General features: G+C 41.9%; 2 protein-coding genes across 4 annotated transcripts in view; one reads left to right on the forward strand and one right to left on the reverse strand.

The window, feature by feature from the left end:
* The window catches only part of LOC133545012 (sodium channel protein type 4 subunit alpha B-like), a 132,916-nt gene extending 125,968 nt beyond the window's left edge, over positions 1–6,948 (reverse strand). For all 3 annotated transcript variants that reach the window (XR_009804707.1, XM_061890298.1, XM_061890297.1), the window contains exon 1: positions 6,463–6,948. The gene's annotated coding sequence lies outside the window, so the exon portion shown is untranslated. The remainder of the gene's footprint in view (positions 1–6,462) is intronic.
* A 2,542-nt stretch (positions 6,949–9,490) lies between these two features.
* Positions 9,491–22,803, forward strand: part of LOC133544974 (WD repeat-containing protein 48) — a 36,020-nt gene continuing 22,707 nt past the window's right edge. The window contains exons 1-7 of the mRNA XM_061890240.1: positions 9,491–9,623; positions 13,813–13,953; positions 15,185–15,263; positions 15,379–15,591; positions 15,663–15,751; positions 18,482–18,583; positions 18,655–18,879. Of these exons, the coding sequence (XP_061746224.1) occupies positions 9,540–9,623; positions 13,813–13,953; positions 15,185–15,263; positions 15,379–15,591; positions 15,663–15,751; positions 18,482–18,583; positions 18,655–18,879 (933 nt within the window). The 5' untranslated portion in view covers positions 9,491–9,539. The remainder of the gene's footprint in view (positions 9,624–13,812; positions 13,954–15,184; positions 15,264–15,378; positions 15,592–15,662; positions 15,752–18,481; positions 18,584–18,654; positions 18,880–22,803) is intronic.

Raw genomic sequence — 22,803 nt, forward strand, 5'->3', positions numbered from 1 at the left:
GCTCCCCCTTACAGTTCTCCCGCTCCTACTGTTTTCTATATTGCTCCCCCTTACAGTTCTTCCCGCTCCTACTGTTTTCTGTATTGCTCCCCCTTACAGTTCTTCCCGCTCCTACTGTTTTCTAGTATTGCTCCCCCTTACAGTTCTTCCCGCTCCTACTGTTTTCTGTATTGCTCCCCCTTACAGTTCTTCCCGCTCCTACTGTTTTCTGTATTGCTCCCCCTTACAGTTCTTCCCGCTCCTACTGTTTTCTATATTGCTCCCCCTTACAGTTCTCCCTGCTCCTACTGTTTTCTGTATTGCTCCCCCTTACAGTTCTTCCCGCTCCTACTGTTTTCTGTATTGCTCCCCCTTACAGTTCTTCCCGCTCCTACTGTTTTCTATACTTGCTCCCCCTTACAGTTCTTCCCCGCTCCTACTGTTTTCTGTATTGCTCCCCCTTACAGTTCTTCCCGCTCCTACTGTTTTCTGTATTGCTCCCCCTTACAGTTCTCCCGCTCCTACTCGTTTTCTATATTGCTCCCCCTTACAGTTCTTCCCGCTCCTACTGTTTTCTGTTTTGCTCCCCCTTACAGTTCTTCCCGCTCCTACTGTTTTCTGTATTGCTCCCCTTACAGTTCTTCCGCTCCTACTGTTTTCTGTATTGCTCCCCCTTACAGTTCTTCCCGCTCCTACTGTTTTCTGTATTGCTCCCCCTTACTGTTCAACCCGCTCCTACTGTTTTCTGTATTGCCTCCCCTTACAGTTCTTCCCGCTCCTACGGTTTTCTGTATTGCTCCGCCACGCTTACAGTTCTTCGCCGCTCTACTGTTTTCTGTATTGCTCCCCTTGCATAGTTCTTCCACGCTCCTTACTGTTTTCTATATTGCTCCCCCTTACAGTTCTTCCCGCTCCTACTGTTTTCTGTTTTGCTCCCCATTACAGTTCTTCCCAGCTCCTACTGTTTTCTGTATTGCTCCCCCTTACAGTTCTTCCCGCTCCCTACTGTTTTCTGTATCATCATCTGTAGCATCATCTACAAAGATACAAGTATTATAATAAAAACTGTAAGTCAAGTCTCCCGGGCCACGCGCCCTCTCAGAGCTTCGGACCGCAACATAAGCAACGTCATTGACGCAGATAAATGTGGTTGCAGGAGGCGGAGACTAAGATTTTCAAGCCATTTTTAAAGTCAAGACGAAAGAGAATGTGAGCTAGAAAAATAAAGAGTATTTGCTGTTTTGGAATGTAGACACAAGTTAGACCACTAAATCATATTAATCTTGATTTTTAACTTCATTTAATAATATCAAAAGGTTTTGAGCCTTTTTTTTCTGTCGACTACTTCCACATTTTTCAACCCACTTCAACCATTCCACTGTCCAATCATTCCTTTTAATCAGGACCAAAAAAATGCAAAAAATTTTCGTTTTTCCCCCAAAAAATTCCTTAATAACGTTTCTTCATTAAAAATGGTACTACTTCAACATTTTTCGAACGATTTGGAAAGATTCCAATACCAACCGTTTCAAGTCGTTCAGAACATTCAAGTTTTTTTCAAATTTTCCCCCCAAAATTTCCGCTTTTCCCGAAATTCCCAAATTTCCATGAAATTCCCATTTTTCACAGTTCCACTATTCCCACATTTTTCATCCAATTCCAACCATTCCAACTTCAAAATATTCAGCCTGTTCAAAATTGTGTGCTCTATTTCAACAATAAAAAATAAATTCCCAGATTTCCAAGAAATTTCTTGATAAAGTTTTTTAATTTTTTGGTCCCTTGGGGGAGGGGGGGCACATATGCAGTCCTCTCCAAGGTTTCTCATAGTCATCATTGTCACTGTCACCGACGTCCCACTGGGTGAGAGTTTTTCCTTGCCCTTATGTGGGCTCTGTACCGAGGATGTGGTTGTGGTTTGTGCAGCCCTTTGAGACACTAGTGATTTAGGGCTATATAAATAAACATTGATTGATTGATTGAATTAAAAATAATACTACTTCAACATTTCTGGACCGATTTGAAAAAATTCCAACACCAACCGTTTCAACTCATTCAGATCATTTAAGTCTTTTACAATTTTCCCAAAAAATTACAGATTTTCTAAAAATTTCCAGGAAATTCCCATTGAAATGAATGGGACATTTTTAGAAGTTCCGCAATTCCCACATTTTTTATCCGATTCAAACCGATCCAGCTCCAAAATATTCAGCCTGTTCCAAATTGTGTGCTCTTTAGCAACAATTTAAAACAAATTCCCGGATTTCCCCGAAATTCCTTTATAACGTTTCTTAAATAAATATGTTACTACTTCTAAAATTTCTTGACCGATTTGGAAAAATTCCAACACCAATCATTTCAACTCATTCAGAATATTCAAGTCATTTAGAATTTTCCTTAAAAAATCCCGCTTTTCCTAAAATTCCCATTTAAATAAATGGAACATTTTTCAAAGTTCAACAATTCCCACATTTTTCATCCAATTCAAACCGATCCAGCTCCAAAATATTCAGCCTGTTCAAAATTGTGAGCTCTATTGCAACAATTTAAAAAAAAATTCCCGGATTTCCCCGAAATTCCTTAATAACGTCCCTTAATTAAAAATGTTGCTACTTCAACATTTCTCGACCGATTTGGAAAAATTCCAACACCAAACGTTTCAACTCATTCCGAACATTCAAGTCTTTTAAAAGTTTCCCAAAAAATGTCATGCTGTTACCGAAATTCCTACATTTTCATGAAATTCCCATTAAAATGAATGGAACATTTTTCAAAGTTCAACAATTCATTTTACTACTTCAACATTTCTTAACCGATTTGGAAAAATTCCAACACCAACCATTTGAACTCATTCAGAACATTTAAGTCTTTAAAATGTTCCCAAAAAATTCCCACTTTTCCCGAAGTGTCCATGAAATTCACATTGAAATGAATGGGACATTTTTGAAAGTTCCACAATCCCCACATTTTTCATCCGATTAAAAATGTCCCAGCTCCAAAATATTCAGCCTGGTCAAAATTGTGTGCGCTATTTCAAAAATTACCCCAAAAAACTCCCGGATTTCCCTGTAATTCCTTAATAACGTTTCTTAATTAAGAATGTTACTACTTCTACATTTCTCGACCGATTTGGAAAGATTCCAACACCAACTGTTTCAGCTCATTCAGAACATTCAAGTCTTTTAAAATTTCCCCCCCAGAAATTCCCGCTTTTGCCAACATTTCCATGAAATTCCTAAATTTCCATGAAATTTCCATTGAAATGAATGAGACTTTTTTCAAAGTTCTGCAATCCTCACATTTTTCATCCGATTCAAACTGTTCCAGCTCCAAAATATTCAGCCAAGTCAAAATTGTGTGCGCTATTTCAAAAATTACAAAAAAAATTCCCGGATTTCTCCGAAATTCCTTAATAACATTTCTTAATTAAAAATGTTACTACTTCAACCTTTCTCAACGGATTTGGAAACATTCCAACACCGACCATTTCAACTCATTCCGAAAATTCGAGTCTCTTAAAATTTTCCGCAAAAAAATCCCGCTTTTCCCGAAATTTCCATGAACTTCCCATTGAAATTAATGGGACATTTTTCAAAGGTCCACAATTCCCACATTTTTCATCAGACTCAAACCGTTCCAGCTAAAAAGTATACAGCTTGTTCAAAATTGTGTGCTCTAATACAACAACTTTAAAAAAAATTCCCGGATTTCCCCAAAATTCCTTAGTAGCATTTTTTTTTTATTAAAAATGTTACTACTTCAACATTTCTCAACCGATTTGGAAAAGTTCCAACACCAACCATTTCAACTCATTTAAAACATTCAGGTCTTTTAAAATGTTCCCCCAAAATTCCCGCATTTTCCGAAATTTCCATGAAATTTCCATTGAAATTAATGAGACATTTTTCAAAGTTTCGCAATTCCCACATTTTTCATCCGATTCAAACCAACCCAGCTCCAAAATATTCAGTCCGATCAAAGTTTTGTGCTGTCCATCAACAATTTAAAAAAATTCCCCGAAATTCCTTAATAACGTTTTTTAATTAAAAATGTTACTACTTCAACATTTCTCAACCGATTTGGAAAGATTCCAACACCAACCATTTCAACTCATTCAGAACATTCAAGTATTTTAACATTTTCCTAAAAAATTCTCGCTTTTCCCGAAATTCCCATTGAAATAAATGGGACGTTTTTCAAAGTTCAACAATACCCGCATTTTTCATCCGATTCAAACCAATCCAGCTCCAAAAATTCAGTCTGATCAAAGTTGTGTGCTTTAATTCAACAATTAAAAAAAAAAAATCCCAGACTTCCCGGAAATTCCTTAATAACGTTTCTTGATGAAAAATGTTACTACTTCAACATTTGTCGACCGATTTGGAAAAATTCCAACACCAACCATTTCAACTCATTCAGAACATTCGAGTCTTTTAGAATTTTCCTAAAAAATTCCCGCCTTTCCCAAAATTCCCATTTAAATAAATCGAGCATTTTTCAAAGTTCAACAATTCACACATTTTTCATTCGATTCAAACCAATCCAGCTCCAAAATATTTATTCCGTTCAAAATTGTGTGCTCATCTTCAACAATTAAAATAAAATTCCCGGATTTCCCCGTAATTCCTTAATAACATTTCTTAATTAAAAATGTTACTACTTCAACATTTCTCAACCGATTTGGAAAGATTCCAACACCAACCATTTCAACTCATTCAGAACATTCAATTATTTTAACATTTTTCTAAAAAATTCCCGCTTTTCCCGAAATTCCCATTGAAATAAATGGGACGTTTTTCAAAGATCCCGAATTCCCACATTTTTCATCCGATTCAAACCAATCCAGCTCCAAAAATTCAGTCTGATCAAAGTTGTGTGCTCTAATTAAACAATTAAAAATAAAAAATCCCGGACTTCCCGGAAATTACTAAATAACGTTTTTTTAATTAAAAATATTACTACTTCAACATTTCTTGACCGATTTGGAAAAATTCCAACACCAACCATTTCAACTCATTCCGAACATTCGAGTCTTTTAGTATTTTCCTAAAAAATTCCCGCCTTTCCCAAAATTCCCATTTAAATAAATCGAGCATTTTTCAAAGTTCAACAATTCCCACATTTTTCATCCAATTCAAACCAATCCAGCTCCAAAATATTCAGTCTGATCAAAGTTGTGTGCTATCCATCAACATTTTTAAAAAATTCCCGGATTTCCTCAAAATTCTTTAATAACGTTTCTTAATTAAAAATATTACTACTTCAACATTTCTTGACCGATTTGGAAAAATTCCAACACCAACCATTTCAACTCATTCCGAACATTCGAGTCATTTAGAATTTTCCTAAAAAATTCCGCCTTTCCCAAAATTCCCATTTAAATAAATGGAACATTTTTCAAAGTTCAACAATTCCCACATTTTTCATCCGATTCAAACCAATCCAGCTCCAAAATATTCAGTCTGATCAAAGTTGTGTGATATCCATCAATATTTAGAAAAAATTCCCGGATTTCCTCGAAATCCTTTAATAACGTTTCTTACTTAAAAATGTTACTACTTCAACATTTCTCGACAGATTTGGAAAAATTCCAACATCAACCATTTCAACTCATTCCGAACATTCAAGTATTTTAACATTTTCCGAAAATATTCCAGCTATTCCCAAAATCCCATTTAAATAAATGGAACATTTTTCAAAGTTCAACAATTCCCACATTTTTCATCCGATTCAAACCAATCCAGCTCCAAAATATTCAGTCTGATCAAAGTTGTGTGATATCCATCAACAATTTAAAAAAAAATTCCCGGATTTCCCCCGAAATTCTTTAATAACGTTTCTTATGTAAAAATGTTACAACTTCAACATTTCTCGACCGATTTGGAAAAATTCCAACACCAACTATTTCAACTCATTCCGAACATTCCAGTCTTTTAGAATTTTTCAAAAAAATTCCCGCCTTTCCCAAAATTCCCATTTAAATAAATCAAGCATTTTTCAAAGTTCAACTATTCCCACATTTTTCATCCGATTCAAACCGTTCCAGCTCCAAAATATTCCAAATTGTGTGCCCTTCTTCAAAAATAAATTTTAAAAAATTCCGGGATTTTTAACAATTCCCAGTTTTCAGGGACATTTTCCCCATTCAAAACGAAATGTCCATTATTTTGTTGAACTTCCACAATTTTGTACATTTTTCAACCGATTCAAACCATTCCCACATCAACACTTTCCCAAGTTCCAAACCAATTTTTTTGATAAGCATCATCATAACATAGAAATATAGTTAGATCAAATGTACATGCATGAATTGAGATGCACATTAAAAGTAATAAAAGTGTATTAAAATATCAGTGTTTGATAATAAAATGGAAAAATAATCTACTTTTTGGATTTGACTTGATTTTTTATTTTTATTTGAATAAAACTAGATGTATGCAAATCCCAACGCCAAGTACTTTTAAATGGGAAAACGTGACTTACCAATGAAACTCTGAGATTTAAAGCACCTTTTCCAGAGTTGAATTCTTGAGTCTTCAGAAGAAGCGGCTGCCAAATCCTGCGGGGGAAAGCCATGTCTTCTCTCCTCAGGGCTTATTCCGCTTCATGGCGATGCAAAAAAATTTAAAAAAACCCTCCAGAAAACCGGGACGAACGTGCGTGTTGAATCCACAGTTTGGCGGGCAAAAGTGACTTCCAGACTTGCCAGAGATCACTAATCACCTTATGACGGACATATTGGAAGAGGCCACGCCTGCGGTGCACAAGTTGTCATGGTGCCTTTCTTTGGACTGCTCCAGTCATCACAGTTGCAGGTCTCCTTTTTTTATTATTATTTTGTTATATATCCACACGACAGGGCCAGGACGCATCACTACTGTCCTCAGCAGCTGCCCTTGAGCAAGAGCGTGAGAGGGGGAGGATGCTGCTGGACCGCATAGGATTAGTGCTTCTATATGCTCCTGTGCCACCACTCGGATTTGACGGACAAAAAGGGTTCAGGGAGGTGGTGAATTCCTCTATACGCCTCAACTCGGCGTCAATGTTGGATTAAAAGGTACTGATATGGACCTTGGACAATGAGGCGTATGCACACACTACGCCGCCCTCAGGGGCCATGGATGGCTGAGCAGAGCTTTAGAAAGCAGCGGCCTGCCCTCCCTCTGTGTAACATGTTTATGGATGCTTATGGCTATCAAGTTGTTTCTTGGACTCAAGTCTCGACAACCCCCCACAAGAGCCTCAAAAGATCGACTTTTTTAGTTATCTTCCCCTACCCAGCCTTCACCTCTTTCCCACCTTTTAAGGGGCGCTGTAAATGGCAGTCCTGTCAGTATTTTATATATACTGTATATATACGTTTATATAGGTTTTTTTGGGCTCCCTCCCAATGCAACATATATATATATATATATATCATTCAATCAATGTTTATTTATATAGCCCCAAATCACAAATGTCTCAAAGGACTGCACAAATCATTACGACTACAACATCCTCGGAAGAACCCACAAAAGGGCAAGGAAAACTCACACCCAGTGGGCAGGGAGAATTCACATCCAGTGGGACGCCAGTGACAATGCTGACTATGAGAAACCTTGGAGAGGACCGAAAGCAATGGATGTGGAGCGGGTCTAACATGATACTGTGAAAGTTCAATCCATAGTGGCTCCAACACAGCCGCGAGAGTTCAGTTCAAAGCGGATCCAAGACAGCAGCGAGAGTCCCGTCCACAGGAAACCATCCCAAGCGGAGGCGGATCAGCAGCGTAGAGATGTCCCCAACCGATAGAGGCGAGCGGTCCATCCTGGGTCCCGACGAGCGGTCCATCCTGGGTCTCGACTCTGGACAGCCAGTACTTCATCCATGGTCATCGGACCGGACCCCCTCCACAAGGGAGGGGGGGACATAGGAGAAAAAAGAAAAGAAGCGGCAGATCAACTGGTCTAAAAAGGAGGTCTATTTAAAGACTAGAGTATACAGATGAGTTTTAAGGTGAGACTTAAATGCTAGGGACGGCGTGGTGCAGTGGGAGAGTGGCCTTGCGCAACCCGAGGGTCCCTGGTTCAAATCCCACCTAGTACCAACCTCGTCACGTCCGTTGTGTCCTGAGCAAGACACTTCACCCTTGCTCCTGATGGGTGCTGGTTGGCGCCTTGCATGGCAGCTCCCTCCATCAGTGTGTGAATGTGTGTGTGAATGTGGAAGTAGTGTCAAAGCGCTTTGAGTACCTTGAAGGTAGAAAAGCGCTATACAAGTACAACCCATTTATCATTTATTCTACTGAGGTAGCATCTCCAACTGTTACCGGGAGGGCATTCCAGAGTACTGGAGCCCGAACGGAAAACGCTCTATAGCCCGCAGACTTTTTTGGGGCTTTGGGAATCACTAACAAGCCGGAGTCCTTTGAACGCAGATTTCTTGCCGGGACATATGGTACAATACAATCGGCAAGATAGGATGGAGCTAGACCGTGTAGTATTTTATACGTAAGTAGTAAAACCTTAAAGTCACAAATATATATATTTATACATATATATATATATATATATATATATATATATATATATATATATATATATATATATATATATATATATATATATATATATATATATATATATCCCATCCATTTTCTACCGCTTAATCCCTTTGGGGTCGCGGGGGGCGCTGGTGCCTATCTCAGCTACAATGGGGCAGAAGGCGGGGTACACCCTGGACAAGTCGCCACCTCATCGCAGGGCCAACACAGATAGACAGACAACATTCACACATATATATATATATATATATATATATATATATATATATATATATATATATATATATATATATATATATATATATATATATATACACACACACACACACACACACACACACACACACACACACACACACACACGGACAGCGTGGCGCAGTGGGAGAGTAGCCGTGCGCTACCCGAGGGTCCCTGGTTCAATCCCCACCTAGTACCAACCTCGTCACGTCCGTTGTGTCCCGAGCAAGACACTTCACCCTTGCTCCTGATGGGTGGTGCTGGTTAGCGCCTTGCATGGCAGCTCCCTCTATATATATATATATATATATATATATATATATATATATATATATATATATATATATATATATATATATCTGTAAACAACAAAAAGCAGAATTATGCTGTCATCATTGTCTCTACCCCGGAGTTGCCCTGGTCCGCCCTCTAGCGGGCAATACTGTAAACTGCAAGCACTATCAGCACAAAGCACTGAAAAGGGACCGTGTAAGAACAATAATGATAATATAATATTGTTGTTATGCACTGTATATGTATATATATAAATATATATACATATTTATGATTACATGTTATGGATTCCTCCTCAGATTCCTTCAATCTGTTTTGCTTTATCAATATTTCAAGAAAAAAAACCCCATCAAATTTAAAAAACAAAATTGGAACGACTTAGGACAATGCAAACATAAGTTTTAGTGAAATGTGTCAAATACGTGCTGGAGCCTTTATGACGTCATGCCACAGCGGTACCCAGAGTTCCTCGCGGCGCGTGTCCCGGATGTGGCATCACATGCAGGGACTGTCAACATGCAAGATGGCCACGCATCACAGGCAGAATGCAGCAGGGCGGAGGAAAGTGCAGGTAAATGCTCATAGTTGCCGTATTACTCAGCGCCGGACCGCTGGAAATGAATGCTTCGCGGCTAGCGGCCGGGCATGAGTGACCAAAGAAAAACACTTCCGCCCGGACTCTAGCCGGCTAATTTAGCTAGCTTAGCTTAATATTCAGCAATTTGTGCTAACGTCGGCGCCAAAACGCTCTTTTTTCTTTTTTTCTGCTCGCTCTAATTTAACAGGCGGCCACCGAGTATTTTAATGGATAAAAACAAATGTTTAAACACAAGTATCCGCTACGACGGATGAGCTATCTTGAATGGTTTTAACAGCTTAGCTTTATTGCTAGTCGGCTCGGTCTAATTGCTGGGATGGACGGACTTTGATAAGGTTGTCCCATTAAAGGCACTCTATGCTTCTATTAAGTGTGCTACAGATGACACACGTTTTTATTAAGGCCAATATGTTTATTTACTGATATTTTTATGACCTATCCAAAATATAGACCAGAAGAAAAATATATTATTTCATTCTCCTCGCCCGTTGCAAGTCTTGGGATTTCTGTGTCGAAATGTGTAAATGTCAACGACTTATTTTTTTTTTTACTCATACTCCCCGCGGCGTCTACCTTTTTCCGCACCTGGTGACTGTCGTGGAAATTTCTTAAAGACGATCCTTTAGTGACAAATAGCTTTAAAATGATTTATTAAAGTAACAAACAAATAATAACAAGCTTTGCCAAGCGAGACCAAACCAGAACGACACATCCGTTCGTTCCAGCTTGTTTTAACCCCTTTAGAATTTGACATGACAATTATACATTCTCAGAAGTCCCACCCTCCATGCTCATTTACATACAGTACACCAGTGGAATGAATACCCAAAGTCCTGTGAAGGGGAGAGGGTGTCGTTTGCCCAAGAGGGGGGCACTCAGGAAAGGAGAACAATTTAGCTCTCTTGGGGGTCAGGAAGAGGGAAAACACATGCCCACGTCAACTATAGTCCACATGTCACATCAAAGACACAGGAGAAAGAGCCCGATCAGATTAGAGGCCTCTTGCAGAGTGTCACATTCCTAAACCTAATAAACAACTTTTGGTACCCAGTTCAAAGAACATCATTTGTTTAAACAAGTACAAGTAATTTCGCTATCACATGACCTTTCACGCATCCCTTTTGTGTTCCTGTAGAATCTTTGTTTGCCTAATCTTGAACGGGATTGTGGTAAAAAAAAAAAAAAAGAAATCTTCTTGTTCTCGTGCAGTGCCAATAAAAATCATACCAACGTACTTGGGTGGTTTTTGCCTTTCTGCTGACGACCCGGTAGATTCCCTGTGCTTTTAGCTTAGTGATCAGCACACTTGTCCGTGCGTCACTCGGACTAGTAGGAAAAAACGATGCAGCAGAGCGAGTACACACACGTTTTTTTGTTTGTTTTGCTCGCTCTAATTTCACGGGCGCGCACCGAGAATTTTGATGGATAAACACAAATGTTGTCAATTGTCCGCTATGACGATTGATCTATCTCGGATGTGTTTAACAGCTTGGCTTTATTGCTAGTCGGCTCGGTCTAATTGCTGGGATGGACAGACTTTGGTTAGGTTGTCCCATTAAAGTCACTCTGTGGTTTTGTTCAAGTTTGCTACAGATAACTGCATCACCACACAAGCCGATGTCTTGAATTACTAATATTTTTATGACCTATCCAAAATATAGCCATGGAGAAAAATGTTATTTCATAAAAAATGTTACCTGATCTGATCATAGTCCCTTCAGCCATCAAGGCAAAAAAAGAGAGGGACATGTCAACACATCCATGGACAACAAAGGGACAAACGGTTGAAAACGGACGGATAATGTATAGAAAATTAAAACAAATCACCCCACGTGGGCTTCACGGTGGCAGAGGGGTTAGTGCGTCTGCCTCACAATACGAAGGTCCTGCAGTCCTGGGTTCAAATCCAGGCTCGGGATCTTTTTGTACGGAGTTTGCATGTTCTCCCCGTGAATGCGTGGGTTCCCTCCGGGTACTCCGGCTTCCTCCCACTTCCAAAGACATGCACCTGGGGATAGGTTGATTGGCAACACTAAATTGGCCCTAGTGTGTGAATGTGAGTGTGAATGTTGTCCGTCTATCTGTGTTGGCCCTGCGATGAGGTGGCGACTTGTCCAGGGTGTACCCCGCCTTCCGCCCGATTGTAGCTGAGATAGGCGCCAGCACCCCCCGTGACCCCAAAAAGGGAACAAGCGGTAGAAAATGGATGGATGGATGGGCACCCCACGTGGCCGAGTGGCTGGCATCCTCCTCGCCCGTTGCAAGTCTTGGGATTTCTGTGTCAAAATGTGTATTTGCGCTTATCGGCTGTCAAGTCCGTGCCCCTTCCCCGAGGAGCCCAGTCTGAGATCGACTTATTTTTTTTACTCATACTCCCCCTTGCGTCTACCTTTTTCCGCACCTGGCGACCCATCACTCATCCCCTTTTTTGTTCCTGTAGAATCTTTGTTCGTCTAATCTTGACCGGGTTTGTGGTAAATGCCAATAAAAATCATACCATTCCATACCAACGTACTTGAGGGGTTTTGCCTGTGTTCTGACGACCCGGGATAATCCCTGTCCTTTTAGCTCAGTGGTCAGCACACTCGCCTCTCACACCGGTGACCGTGCCACACTCGGACTGGTAGAAAAAAACAACATAGCCGAGAGAGTTCACAGACGTTGTTGTTTTTTTGGCTCGCTCTAATTTAACAGTTTGTCCCATTAAAGTCACTCTATGGTTCTATTAAGTGTGCTACAGATAACTGTAACACCACACACGTTTTTATTAAGGCCGATATCTTTAATTACTGATATGTTTTCATGACCTATGGAAATTATGGACCATTATTTCATTTAAAATGTAACCTTCCTCTGATCATAGTCCCCTCAGCCATCAAGGCAAAAAAAGAGAGGGACATGTCAACACATCCATGGAAAACAAAGGGACAAACGGTAAAAAATAGATGGATATTGTGTAGGAAAAAAAAAAAATCACCCCACTTTGCCGAGTGGCGGGCACTTTGGGCCGGGTGCCTGCATCCTCCTCTCCCGTTGCAAGTCTTGGGATTTCTGTGTCAAAATGTGTATTTGCGCTTATCGGCTGTCAAGCCCGTGCCCCTTCCCCGATGAGCCCAGTCTGAGATCGACTTATTTTTTTACCCAGAGGGCCAGCCTGAAATGCGGGTGTCAGGGACAGACGAGGAAGGAGATTTTTACAACAAAGTTCTTAAGCTTTGTGATATATTAGATATATAAGATTGTAGGTAAGTTTTTTTTGTTGTACCCTTGCGTTCATGTTTCGCTGTTTGTTGCATTTTTGTTGTGTTTCGCTTGATTGTAAAATATGTTGATTGAGAGGGGGTGTGACGTTCATATGTTGTCAATATTCAGTGTTTTATCGTTCATAGTCAATATCGTAAAATCCAACATTCTTTATTTTCATGTTAATTCTGGGTGTTTCAGTAAAAAAAAAATGAAATTCCATTCCGGTTTTTAGGGTGTTCTGTCATAATGTTTTCAGCATTCAGACATTATTGTAAGGTTTTGTATTAGTGTTCTTAAAAATAGATATACCGGCCCCAGACACATTTTTTAGTCTAGTCGGCTCGGTCTAATTGCTAGTAATAACGGACGTTGGTTAGGTTGTCCCATTAAAGCCACTTCATGGTTCTATTAGGTGTGCTACAGATAACTGCATCATAGCACACATTTTTATTAAGGCCGATTTCTTAAATCACTAATATGTTTTCATGACCTATGGAAAATATGGACCAGGAGGAAAAATATCTTATTTGATTTCAATTGTAACCTTCCTCTCATTATAGTCCCCTCAGCCATCAAGACAAAAAAAAAAGAAAAGGAAATGTCAACACATCCATGCAAAACACTTAATTTATAGATAAAAATTATAAAATCACCCCACGTGGCCGAGTGGCCTGCCTGCCTCCTCGCCCGTTGCAAGTCTTGGGATTTCTGTGTCAAAATTTGTATATGTAAAAGTTGATTTGAAATAGGGACAGATACAGAAACACAGTTATCTGAAATGGGATCGTGGGATCTGAGCCGAGGATGTCGTTGTGGCTTGTGCAGCCCTTTGAGACACTCGTGATTTAGGGCTATATAAGTAAACATTGATTGATAGGCCTTCAAGCTCATTAGCTTCGTCTTCTTGTTCGTTCAGGTGTCTTACGTCATCAGGGATGAGGTGGAGAAGTACAACAGAAATGGGGTGAACGCTCTCCAATTGGACCCGGCTTTGAACCGGCTCTTCACCGCCGGAAGGGACTCGATCATACGGATATGGAGTGTCTACCAACATAAAGTAGAGAGTCTTTACAATCCTAATCTTGTGAATGCTTAACTCGACATACAGTTGTGGTCAAAAGTTGACATACAGTGGTTGAGTTTCCAATCATTTTTGCAACTGTTATTATTTTGTGATAGAGAGTTTGGAGCACATACTTGTTGGGCACAAAAAAAAACATTCTTTCTTTTTCATAGTCCAGTTTAACACCAGTTCCATTGACAGCAAAATTGGCCCAGCGCTACCACTACCACTACCACCACCATGCTTGACGGTAGGACCACCACCATGCTTGACGGTAGGAATGATGTTCCTGGGATTAAAGGCCTCACCTTTTCTCCTCCAAAAATACAGTCGCGTTCATAAGTTTACATACCCTGGGAAAATTAATGATTCCTTGGCACTTGAAGAAAAATGGGCTGCATGGTCGAGTCGCCAGAAGAAAGATGTTTCTGCGCAAATGTCACAAAGTATCCCGCTTACATTACACCAAACAGCACAGAGACAAGCCTCGAAACTTTCGGGACAAAGTCTTTCGGAGTGATGAGACCAAAATTGAACTTTTTGGCCACTCTACCATGCAGCCCATTTTTCTTCAAGTGCCAAGAAAGCATACATTTTCCCACAATTTTTCACAGAGTCCTGTATTTCAGCTGAAGTTATTTGTGGGTTTTTCTTCGCATCTCGAACAATTTTCCTGGCAGTTTTAGCCAAAATCTTTGCTGATCTCCCAGAATCCCGTTTGAACACTGCCGATTGGCATTCTCAATTCCTTGCGTATCTTTTTATAACCCTTTCCTGTTTTACGCAGTTCAACTACCTTTTCTCGCAGATCCTTTGACAATTCTTTTGCCTTCCTTGGACTCAGAATCCAGAAACATCTGTGCAGCACTGGATAAAAGATGTGACGGTCTATCAGAAGCCTGGAAACCTACTGACCTTTTATACACACACATTAATTACAGACAAACAGGTCACAGGTGAGGACTGGAACCTTGATTAGCCATTCAAACCTGCTCGTGTCAACTTGTGTGCATGTTATCAGATCAAAGTCACTGGGGTATGTAAACCTTTGATCAGGGTCATTTGGGTACTTTCTTTTGTCTTTTTGATTCAAAAAGAGTTAAAACAGAGTTGTAGAAATGATTGGAAACTCAATGCAGTAATTCTTTACTAGTGTATGTCAACTTTTGACCACGACTGTAAATCCTTGTGTGTCTTAATGTGCCCCCTGCCTTTCTGTTTGCAGCAAGACCCGTATATTGCCTCAATGGAGCACCACACAGACTGGGTCAATGACATAGTTCTTTGCTGCAATGGAAAAACATGTACGTTTTAACCTCGTCTGGTCCATTATTTATCCTTTAAAACCGCTGAATTAACACTTATCCTGCCTGATGGATTATTCTAATTATCTTGTGTTCTCCCCCCCCCCCCACCCAGTAATATCTGCTTCCTCAGATACGACCGTGAAAGTCTGGAATGCACACAAAGGGTTTTGCATGTCAACGTTACGAACACACAAGGACTACGTGAAAGCTCTGGCCTACGCTAAGGACAAGGAGCTGGTGGCATCGGCCGGGCTGGACCGGCAGATATTCCTCTGGGACGTGAACACGCTTACGGCGCTCACCGCTTCCAACAACACCGTCACCAGTAGGTGGCGCCTTTAGAGTTGAGTTTCACTTCACCGTGTTGCACGACTGAACGCGTTCCGTTTGCCACAGCTTCGTCGCTCAGCGGCAACAAGGATTCCATCTACAGTCTGGCGATGAACCAGATGGGCACGGTTATCGTGTCTGGATCCACAGAAAAGGTGAGGCACCGCGATGTTGACATTCTTTGGACTGCAAAAGTGGCATAGAGGGATAGGTTGTACTTACCGTCTGATCTAGTGTTGTCCCGGTACCAGTATCAAAGTTATTTTATACTTTTCGGTACTTTTCTAAATAAAAGGGACCACAAAAAAAATGGCATTATTCAATCCGTGCCCACTTTAAGGGTTGTGCCGACCGATAACAATAGTTTACTACCAATACCAAAATGTATTTCGATAGTTTGATAATTTTTGGTATTTTTCTAAATAAAGGGGACCACAAAAATGACACTATTCGATCCGTGCCCACATTAGGGGTTGTGCCGACCGATAACAATAGTTTAGTACCAATACCAAAAGGTATTTCGATAGTTTGATAATTTTCGGTACTTTTTTAAATGAAGGGTACCACAAAAAAAATGGCATTATTCAATCCGTGCCCACTTTAGGGGTTGTGCCGACCGATAACAATAGTTTACTACCAATACCAAAATGTATTTCGATAGTTTGATAATTTTTGGTATTTTTCTAAATAAAGGGGACCACAAAAATGACACTATTCGATCCGTGCCCACATTAGGGGTTGTGCCGACCGATAACAATAGTTTAGTACCAATACCAAAAGGTATTTCGATAGTTTGATAATTTTTGGTACTTTTCTAAATAAAGGGGACCAAAAAAAAAATGGCATTATTCGATCCGTGCCCACCTTAGGGGTTGTGCCGACCGATAACAATAGTTTAGTACCAATACCAAAATGTATTTCGATAATTTGATAATTTTCGGTACTTTTCTAAATAAAGGGGACCACCAAAATGGCTTTATTGGCTTTATTTTAACAAAAAATCTTAGGGTACGATAAACATGTGTTTATTATTGCAAGTTTGTCCTTAAATAAAATAGTGAACATACTAGACAACTTGTATTTTAGTAATAAGTAAGCAAACAGAGGCTCCAAATGTAGTCTTCTGACATACGCAGTAACATATTGTGTCATTTTCCCTTCCCAGTACCAGTATCAAAGTTATTTCGTTATTTTTTGGTACTTTTCTAAATAAAGGTGACCAAAAAATGGCAATATTGGCTTTATTTTAACAAAAAATCTAAGGGTATGTTGAACATATGTTTATTATTGCAAGTTTGTCCTTAAATAAAATAGTGAACATACCAGACAACTTGTATTTTAGTAGTAAGTAAGCAAACAGAGGCTTCAAATGTAGTTTTCTGACATACGGCGTAAGATATTGTGTCATTTTCCCTTCTATTATTTTGTCAAAATTATTGAGGACTTGTTCATTTACTGTTGATATCTGCGATTAGGTGGTGAATTTTCCAGGGTCTACCCCGCCTTCAGCCAGATTGTAGCTGAAATAAGCTCCAGTCCCCCCCTCCCCGCGGCCCCAAAAGGGATAAGCAGTAGAAAATGGATGGATGCATCTGATTACTTTCTCTTTCAACATGTTCTATCTACACTTCTGTTAAAATGTAATAATTACTTATTCTTCCGTTGATTGGATACTTTACATTAGTTTTGGATGATACCACAAATTTGGGCATCAATCCGATACCAAGTCGTTACAGGATCATACATCGGTCATATTCAAAGTCCTCATGCTTCCAGGGACATATTTCCAGAGTTTATAAACATAATTTACCTTCTAAAAAAAACGAAAGATGTTGTGTTGCCAAAAATATGATACACTAATACACTCCCATACCATCACAGATGCTGGCTTTTCGACTTTGCGCCAAGAACATTTTTCCTATTTTGGTCCGTAGGACACGACGTCCACAGTTTCCAAAAGCAATTTGAATTTTGGACTCGTCAGACCACATAACACTGTTCCACTTTGCATCAGTCCATCTTAGAGGAGCCGGGTGTTGTTGATAAATGGCTTTGCATTGTAGAGTTTTAACTTGCACAATTACAGATGTAGCGACCAACTGTAGTTACTGACAGCTGTTTTCTGAGGTGTTCCTGAGACCATGTGGTGATATCCTTTACACACTGATGTTGGTTTTAATGCAGTCCCGCCTGAGGGATCGAAGGTCACAGGCATTGCCTCATACGTGCAGTGATTTCTCCAGATTATCTGAACCTTTTAAAGCTATTACGAACCGTAGATGGTGAAATCCCTAAATTCCTTGCAACAGCCGGTTGAGAAATGGTGTTCTTAAACAATTTTGCTCACACAATTGCTCACAAAGTGGTGACCCTCGCCGCCGTCCTTGTTTGTGAATGACTGAGCATTTCACGGAAGCTGCTTTTATACCCAATCATGGCAACCCACCTGTTCTTAATGAGCATTTTCCAAATAAGTGTTTGATGAGCAATCCTCAACTCCCTCAGTCTTTTTTGCCACTTGTGCCAGCTTTTTTGAAACACGTTGCAGGCATCAAATTCCAAATGAGCTAATATTTGCAAAAAAAATTAAGTTTACCAGTTTGAACGTTAATTATCTTGTCTTTGCAGTCTATTCAATGGAATATAGGTTGAAAAGGATTTGGAAATAATTTTGTTTTTATTTACCATTTACACGACGTGCCAACTTCACTGGTTTTTCGGTTTGTAGAAGTACTTTATATAGATATAAAGTACTTTATTGAGCATGTCGAGCTGGCGAAATAAAGTTGAATAAAATAGGTTTTGTGACTCTTTTAGGGAAAATATTTTAGATAGTAATCTGCTGAGTTATGCCAAATAAACACTTATTTTATTGTTCTGTCCAGGTGCTCAGAGTTTGGGATCCACGAACATGCGCAAAACTGATGAAGCTAAAAGGCCACACGGACAACGTCAAGTCACTGCTTTTGAATCGCGACGGAACTCAAGTAAGTGTTCGTCAGCAGAATTTTAAAACATTTTTTAAATTTACCGTCAATGTGCGGTCCCGCCCCTCCAGTGCCTGTCAGGCAGTTCAGACGGAACCATCCGCCTGTGGTCCCTCGGGCAGCAGAGGTGCATCGCCACGTACCGCGTGCACGACGAAGGGGTTTGGGCGCTGCAGGTCAACGAGGCCTTCACCCATGTCTACTCTGGAGGGCGGGACAAAAAGATTTACTGCACGGACCTGCGCAACCCGGACATCCGAGTTCTCATCTGTGAGGAGAAGGCCCCGGTCTTGAAAGTAAGAAGCCAGTGCACTTACGGTTGCGATCAAAATTATTCAACCCCTACACAATTTTGGTGTTTTAGCCATCCATCCATCATCCTCCGCTTATCCGAGGTCGGGTCGCGGGGGCAGCAGCCTAAGCAGGGAAGCCCAGACTTCCCTCTCCCCAGCCACTTCGTCTAGCTCTTCCCGGGGGATCCTGAGGCGTTCCCAGGCCAGCCGGGAGACATAGTCTTCCCAACGTGTCCTGGGTCTTCCCCGTGGCCTCCTACCGGTCGGACGTGCCCTAAACACCTCCCTAGGGAGGCGTTCGGGTGGCATCCTGACCAGATGCCCGAACCACCTCATCTGGCTCCTCTCGATGTGGAGGAGCAGCGGCTTTACTTTGAGTTCCTCCCGGATGACAGAGCTTCTCACCCTATCTCTAAGGGAGAGACCCGCCACACGGCGGAGGAAACTCATTTGGGCCGCTTGTACCCGTGATCTTATCCTTTCGGTCATGACCCAAAGCTCATGACCATAGGTGAGGATGGGAACGTAGATCGACCGGTAAATTGAGAGCTTTGCCTTCCGGCTCAGCTCCTTCTTCACCACAACAGATCGGTACAACGTCCGCATTACTGAAGACGCCAAACCGATCCGCCTGTCGATCTCACGATCCACTCTTCCCTCACTCGTGAACAAGACTCCTAGGTACTTGAAGTCCTCCACTTGGGGCAGGGTCTCCTCCCCAACCCGGAGATGGCACTCCACCCTTTTCCGGGCGAGAACCGTGGACTCGGACTTGGAGGTGCTGAAGACGCCGCACCGATCCGCCTGTCAATCTCACGATCCACTCTTCCCCCACTCGTGAACAAGACTCCTAGGTAGTTGAACTCCTCCACTTGGGGCAGGGTCTCCTCCCCAACCCGGAGATGGCACTCCACCCTTTTCCGGGCGAGAACCATGGACTCGGACTTGGAGGTGCTGATTTTCATTCCGGCTGCGAACCGATCCAGTGAGAGCTGAAGATCCCGGTCAGATGAAGCCATCAGGACCACATCATCTGCAAAAAGCAGAGACCTAATCCCGTGGCCACCAAACCAGAACCCCTCTACGCCTTGACTGCACCTAGAAATTCTGTCCATAAAAGTTATGAACAGAATGGGTGACAAAGGGCAGCCTTGGCGGAGTCCAACCCTCACTGGAAATGTGTCCGACTTACTGCCGGCAATGCGGACCAAGCTCTGACACTGATCGTACAGGGAGCGGACAGTCCAGTACCCCATACTCTCTGAGCACTCCCCACAGGACTTCCCGAGGGACACGGTCGAATGCCTTCTCCAAGTCCACAAAGCACATGTAGACTGGTTGGGCAAACTCCCATGCACCCTCAAGAACCCTGCCCAGAGTATAGAGCTGGTCCACAGTTCCACGACCAGGACGAAAACCACACTGTTCCTCCTGAATCCGAGGTTCGACTATCCGACGTAGCCTCCTCTCCAGTACACCTGAATAAACCTTACCGTAAGGCTGAGGAGTGTGATCCCACCATAGTTGGAACACACCCTCCGGTCTCCCTTCTTAAAGAGAGGCACCACCACCCTGGTCTGCCAATCCAGAGGTACCAATGTCCCACTTGGGGACATTTATTCGGTATTTTGTTTATAGTCATATCAAATAAAGATGTGTCAAATAGACAAATGCAACTTAAATTGTAACACTGTATTTTACAAAATCCCCAAAAAGGACATTTTTCTTAATATTTCATTGACAAAATGATTGAACCCCCTAGTTCCATGCATCTTTAGTACTTAGTAGAACACCCTTTGGCAGTAATGACATCCTTCAAACGTGATACTTTTACACCACACTTCAAACCTCAGAAGCCTGAGTCATTTAGGTATCCACCTCCTCAGCGGCGTCTGTACTTTTTTTGTTTAGGCCATGGGTGTCCAAACTAAGTCCCGCGGGCCAAAAAGTTTCTTCAATTTGGCCCGCGAGGCGTCATGAGTTCAACAAAGCATCTCACCGCAGAGTGCTTTCAAATGAACCTTCATTACCAGGCGGTTTCTGAATGCCACACATCGGCTGGCATCTTGTGGAAAATGTGCGCAAATCAAATCATGACCCTTGAAAGTTCTTACTAATATCAGCAGGGCATTTACCTATACGACACAATTTAAACAACCTTCCCTAGTCATGGTGCAAAAATAAGAAAATGCAATTAACACAAAGTGTCAACAAAACATGGTCACATATAACATAAGTGAAGTGAAGTGAATTATATTTATATAGCGCTTTTCTCGAGTGACTCAAAGCGCTTTACATAGTGAAACCCAATATCTAAGTTACATTTAAAGCAGTGTGGGTGGCAGTGCTTTGTGGACTTGGAGAAGGCATTGGACCGTGTCCCTCGGGAAGTCCTGTGGGGAGTGCTCAGAGAGTATGGGGTACTGGACTGTCCGCTCCCTGTATGATCAGTGCCAGAGCTTGGTCCGCATTGCCGGCAGTAAGTCGGACACATTTCCAGTGAGGGTTGGACTCCGCCAAGGCTGTCCTTTGTCACCCATTCTGTTCATAACTTTTATGGACAGAATTTCTAGGTGCAGTCAAGGCGTTGAGGGGTTCCGGTTTGGTGACCGCAGGATTAGGTCTCTGCTTTTTGCAGATGATGTGGTCCTGATGGCTTCATCTGACCGGGATCTTCAGCTCTCACTGGATCGGTTCGCAGCCGAGTGTGAAGCGACCGGAATGGGAATCAGCACCTCCAAGTCCGAGTCCATGGTTCTCGCCCGGAAAAGGGTGGAATGCCATCTCCGGGTTGGGGAGGAGACCCTGCCCCAAGTGGAGGAGTTCAAGTACCTCGGAGTCTTGTTCACGAGTGGGGGAAGAGTGGATCGTGAGATCGACAGGCGGATCGGTTTGGCGTCTTCAGTAATGCGGACGTTGTACCGATCTGTTGTGGTGAAGAAGGAGCTGAGCCGGAAGGCAAAGCTCTCAATTTACCGGTCGATCTACGTTCCCATCCTCACCTATGGTCATGAGCTTTGGGCCATGACCGAAAGGATAAGATCACGGGTACAAGCGGCCCAAATGAGTTTCCTCCGCCGTGTGGCGGGGCTCTCCCTTAGAGATAGGGTGAGAAGCTCTGCCATCCGGGAGGAACTCAAAGTAAAGCCGCTGCTCCTCCACATGGAGAGGAGCCAGATGAGGTGGTTCGGGCATCTGGTCAGGATGCCACCCGAACGCCTCCCTAGGGAGGTGTTTAGGGCACGTCCAACCGGTAGGAGGCCACGGGGAAGACCCAGGACACGTTGGGAAGACTATGTCTCCCGGCTGGCCTGGGAACGCCTCGGGATCCCCCGGGAAGAGCTAGACGAAGTGGCTGGGGAGAGGGAAGTCTGGGTTTCCCGACCTCGGATAAGCGGAAGATGATGGATGGATGGATGGCACTGGGAGCAGGTGGGTAAAGTGTCTTGCCCAAGGACACAACGGCGGTGACTAGGATGGCGGAAGCGGGAATCGAACCTGCAACCCTCGAGTTGCTGGCACGGCCACTCTACCAACCGAGCAAGGCCGCCCTGTTCACTGAACTTTGTTGATACAAAGAAAAATGTCCAAACACCATAAAAGAATCTAAATTACACCCATTAAAGTCCATAATGGAAACATGTAAAACACTCCCCACACTCATCCATGTTTGGCACATTTTAACTGCTTGATATTTCTGATTGATTACAAAACTTTACTTGAAATATCCAATTATTATTTATATATCCATCATGTTATTATAATGTGCACACAGACAAATATATAAATATATTAATATGCATGTATGTATATATGTAAATGTGTGTGTGTGTATATGTACACACACACACACACATTTAGCACAAATAGCTCAGTTGGTAGAGCGGCCGTGCCAGCAACTTGAGGGTTACAGGTTCAATTCCCGCT

This window comes from Nerophis ophidion, linkage group LG28 (genome assembly GCF_033978795.1).
Source record: "Nerophis ophidion isolate RoL-2023_Sa linkage group LG28, RoL_Noph_v1.0, whole genome shotgun sequence".
In the NCBI taxonomy this organism is placed as follows: domain Eukaryota; kingdom Metazoa; phylum Chordata; class Actinopteri; order Syngnathiformes; family Syngnathidae; genus Nerophis; species Nerophis ophidion.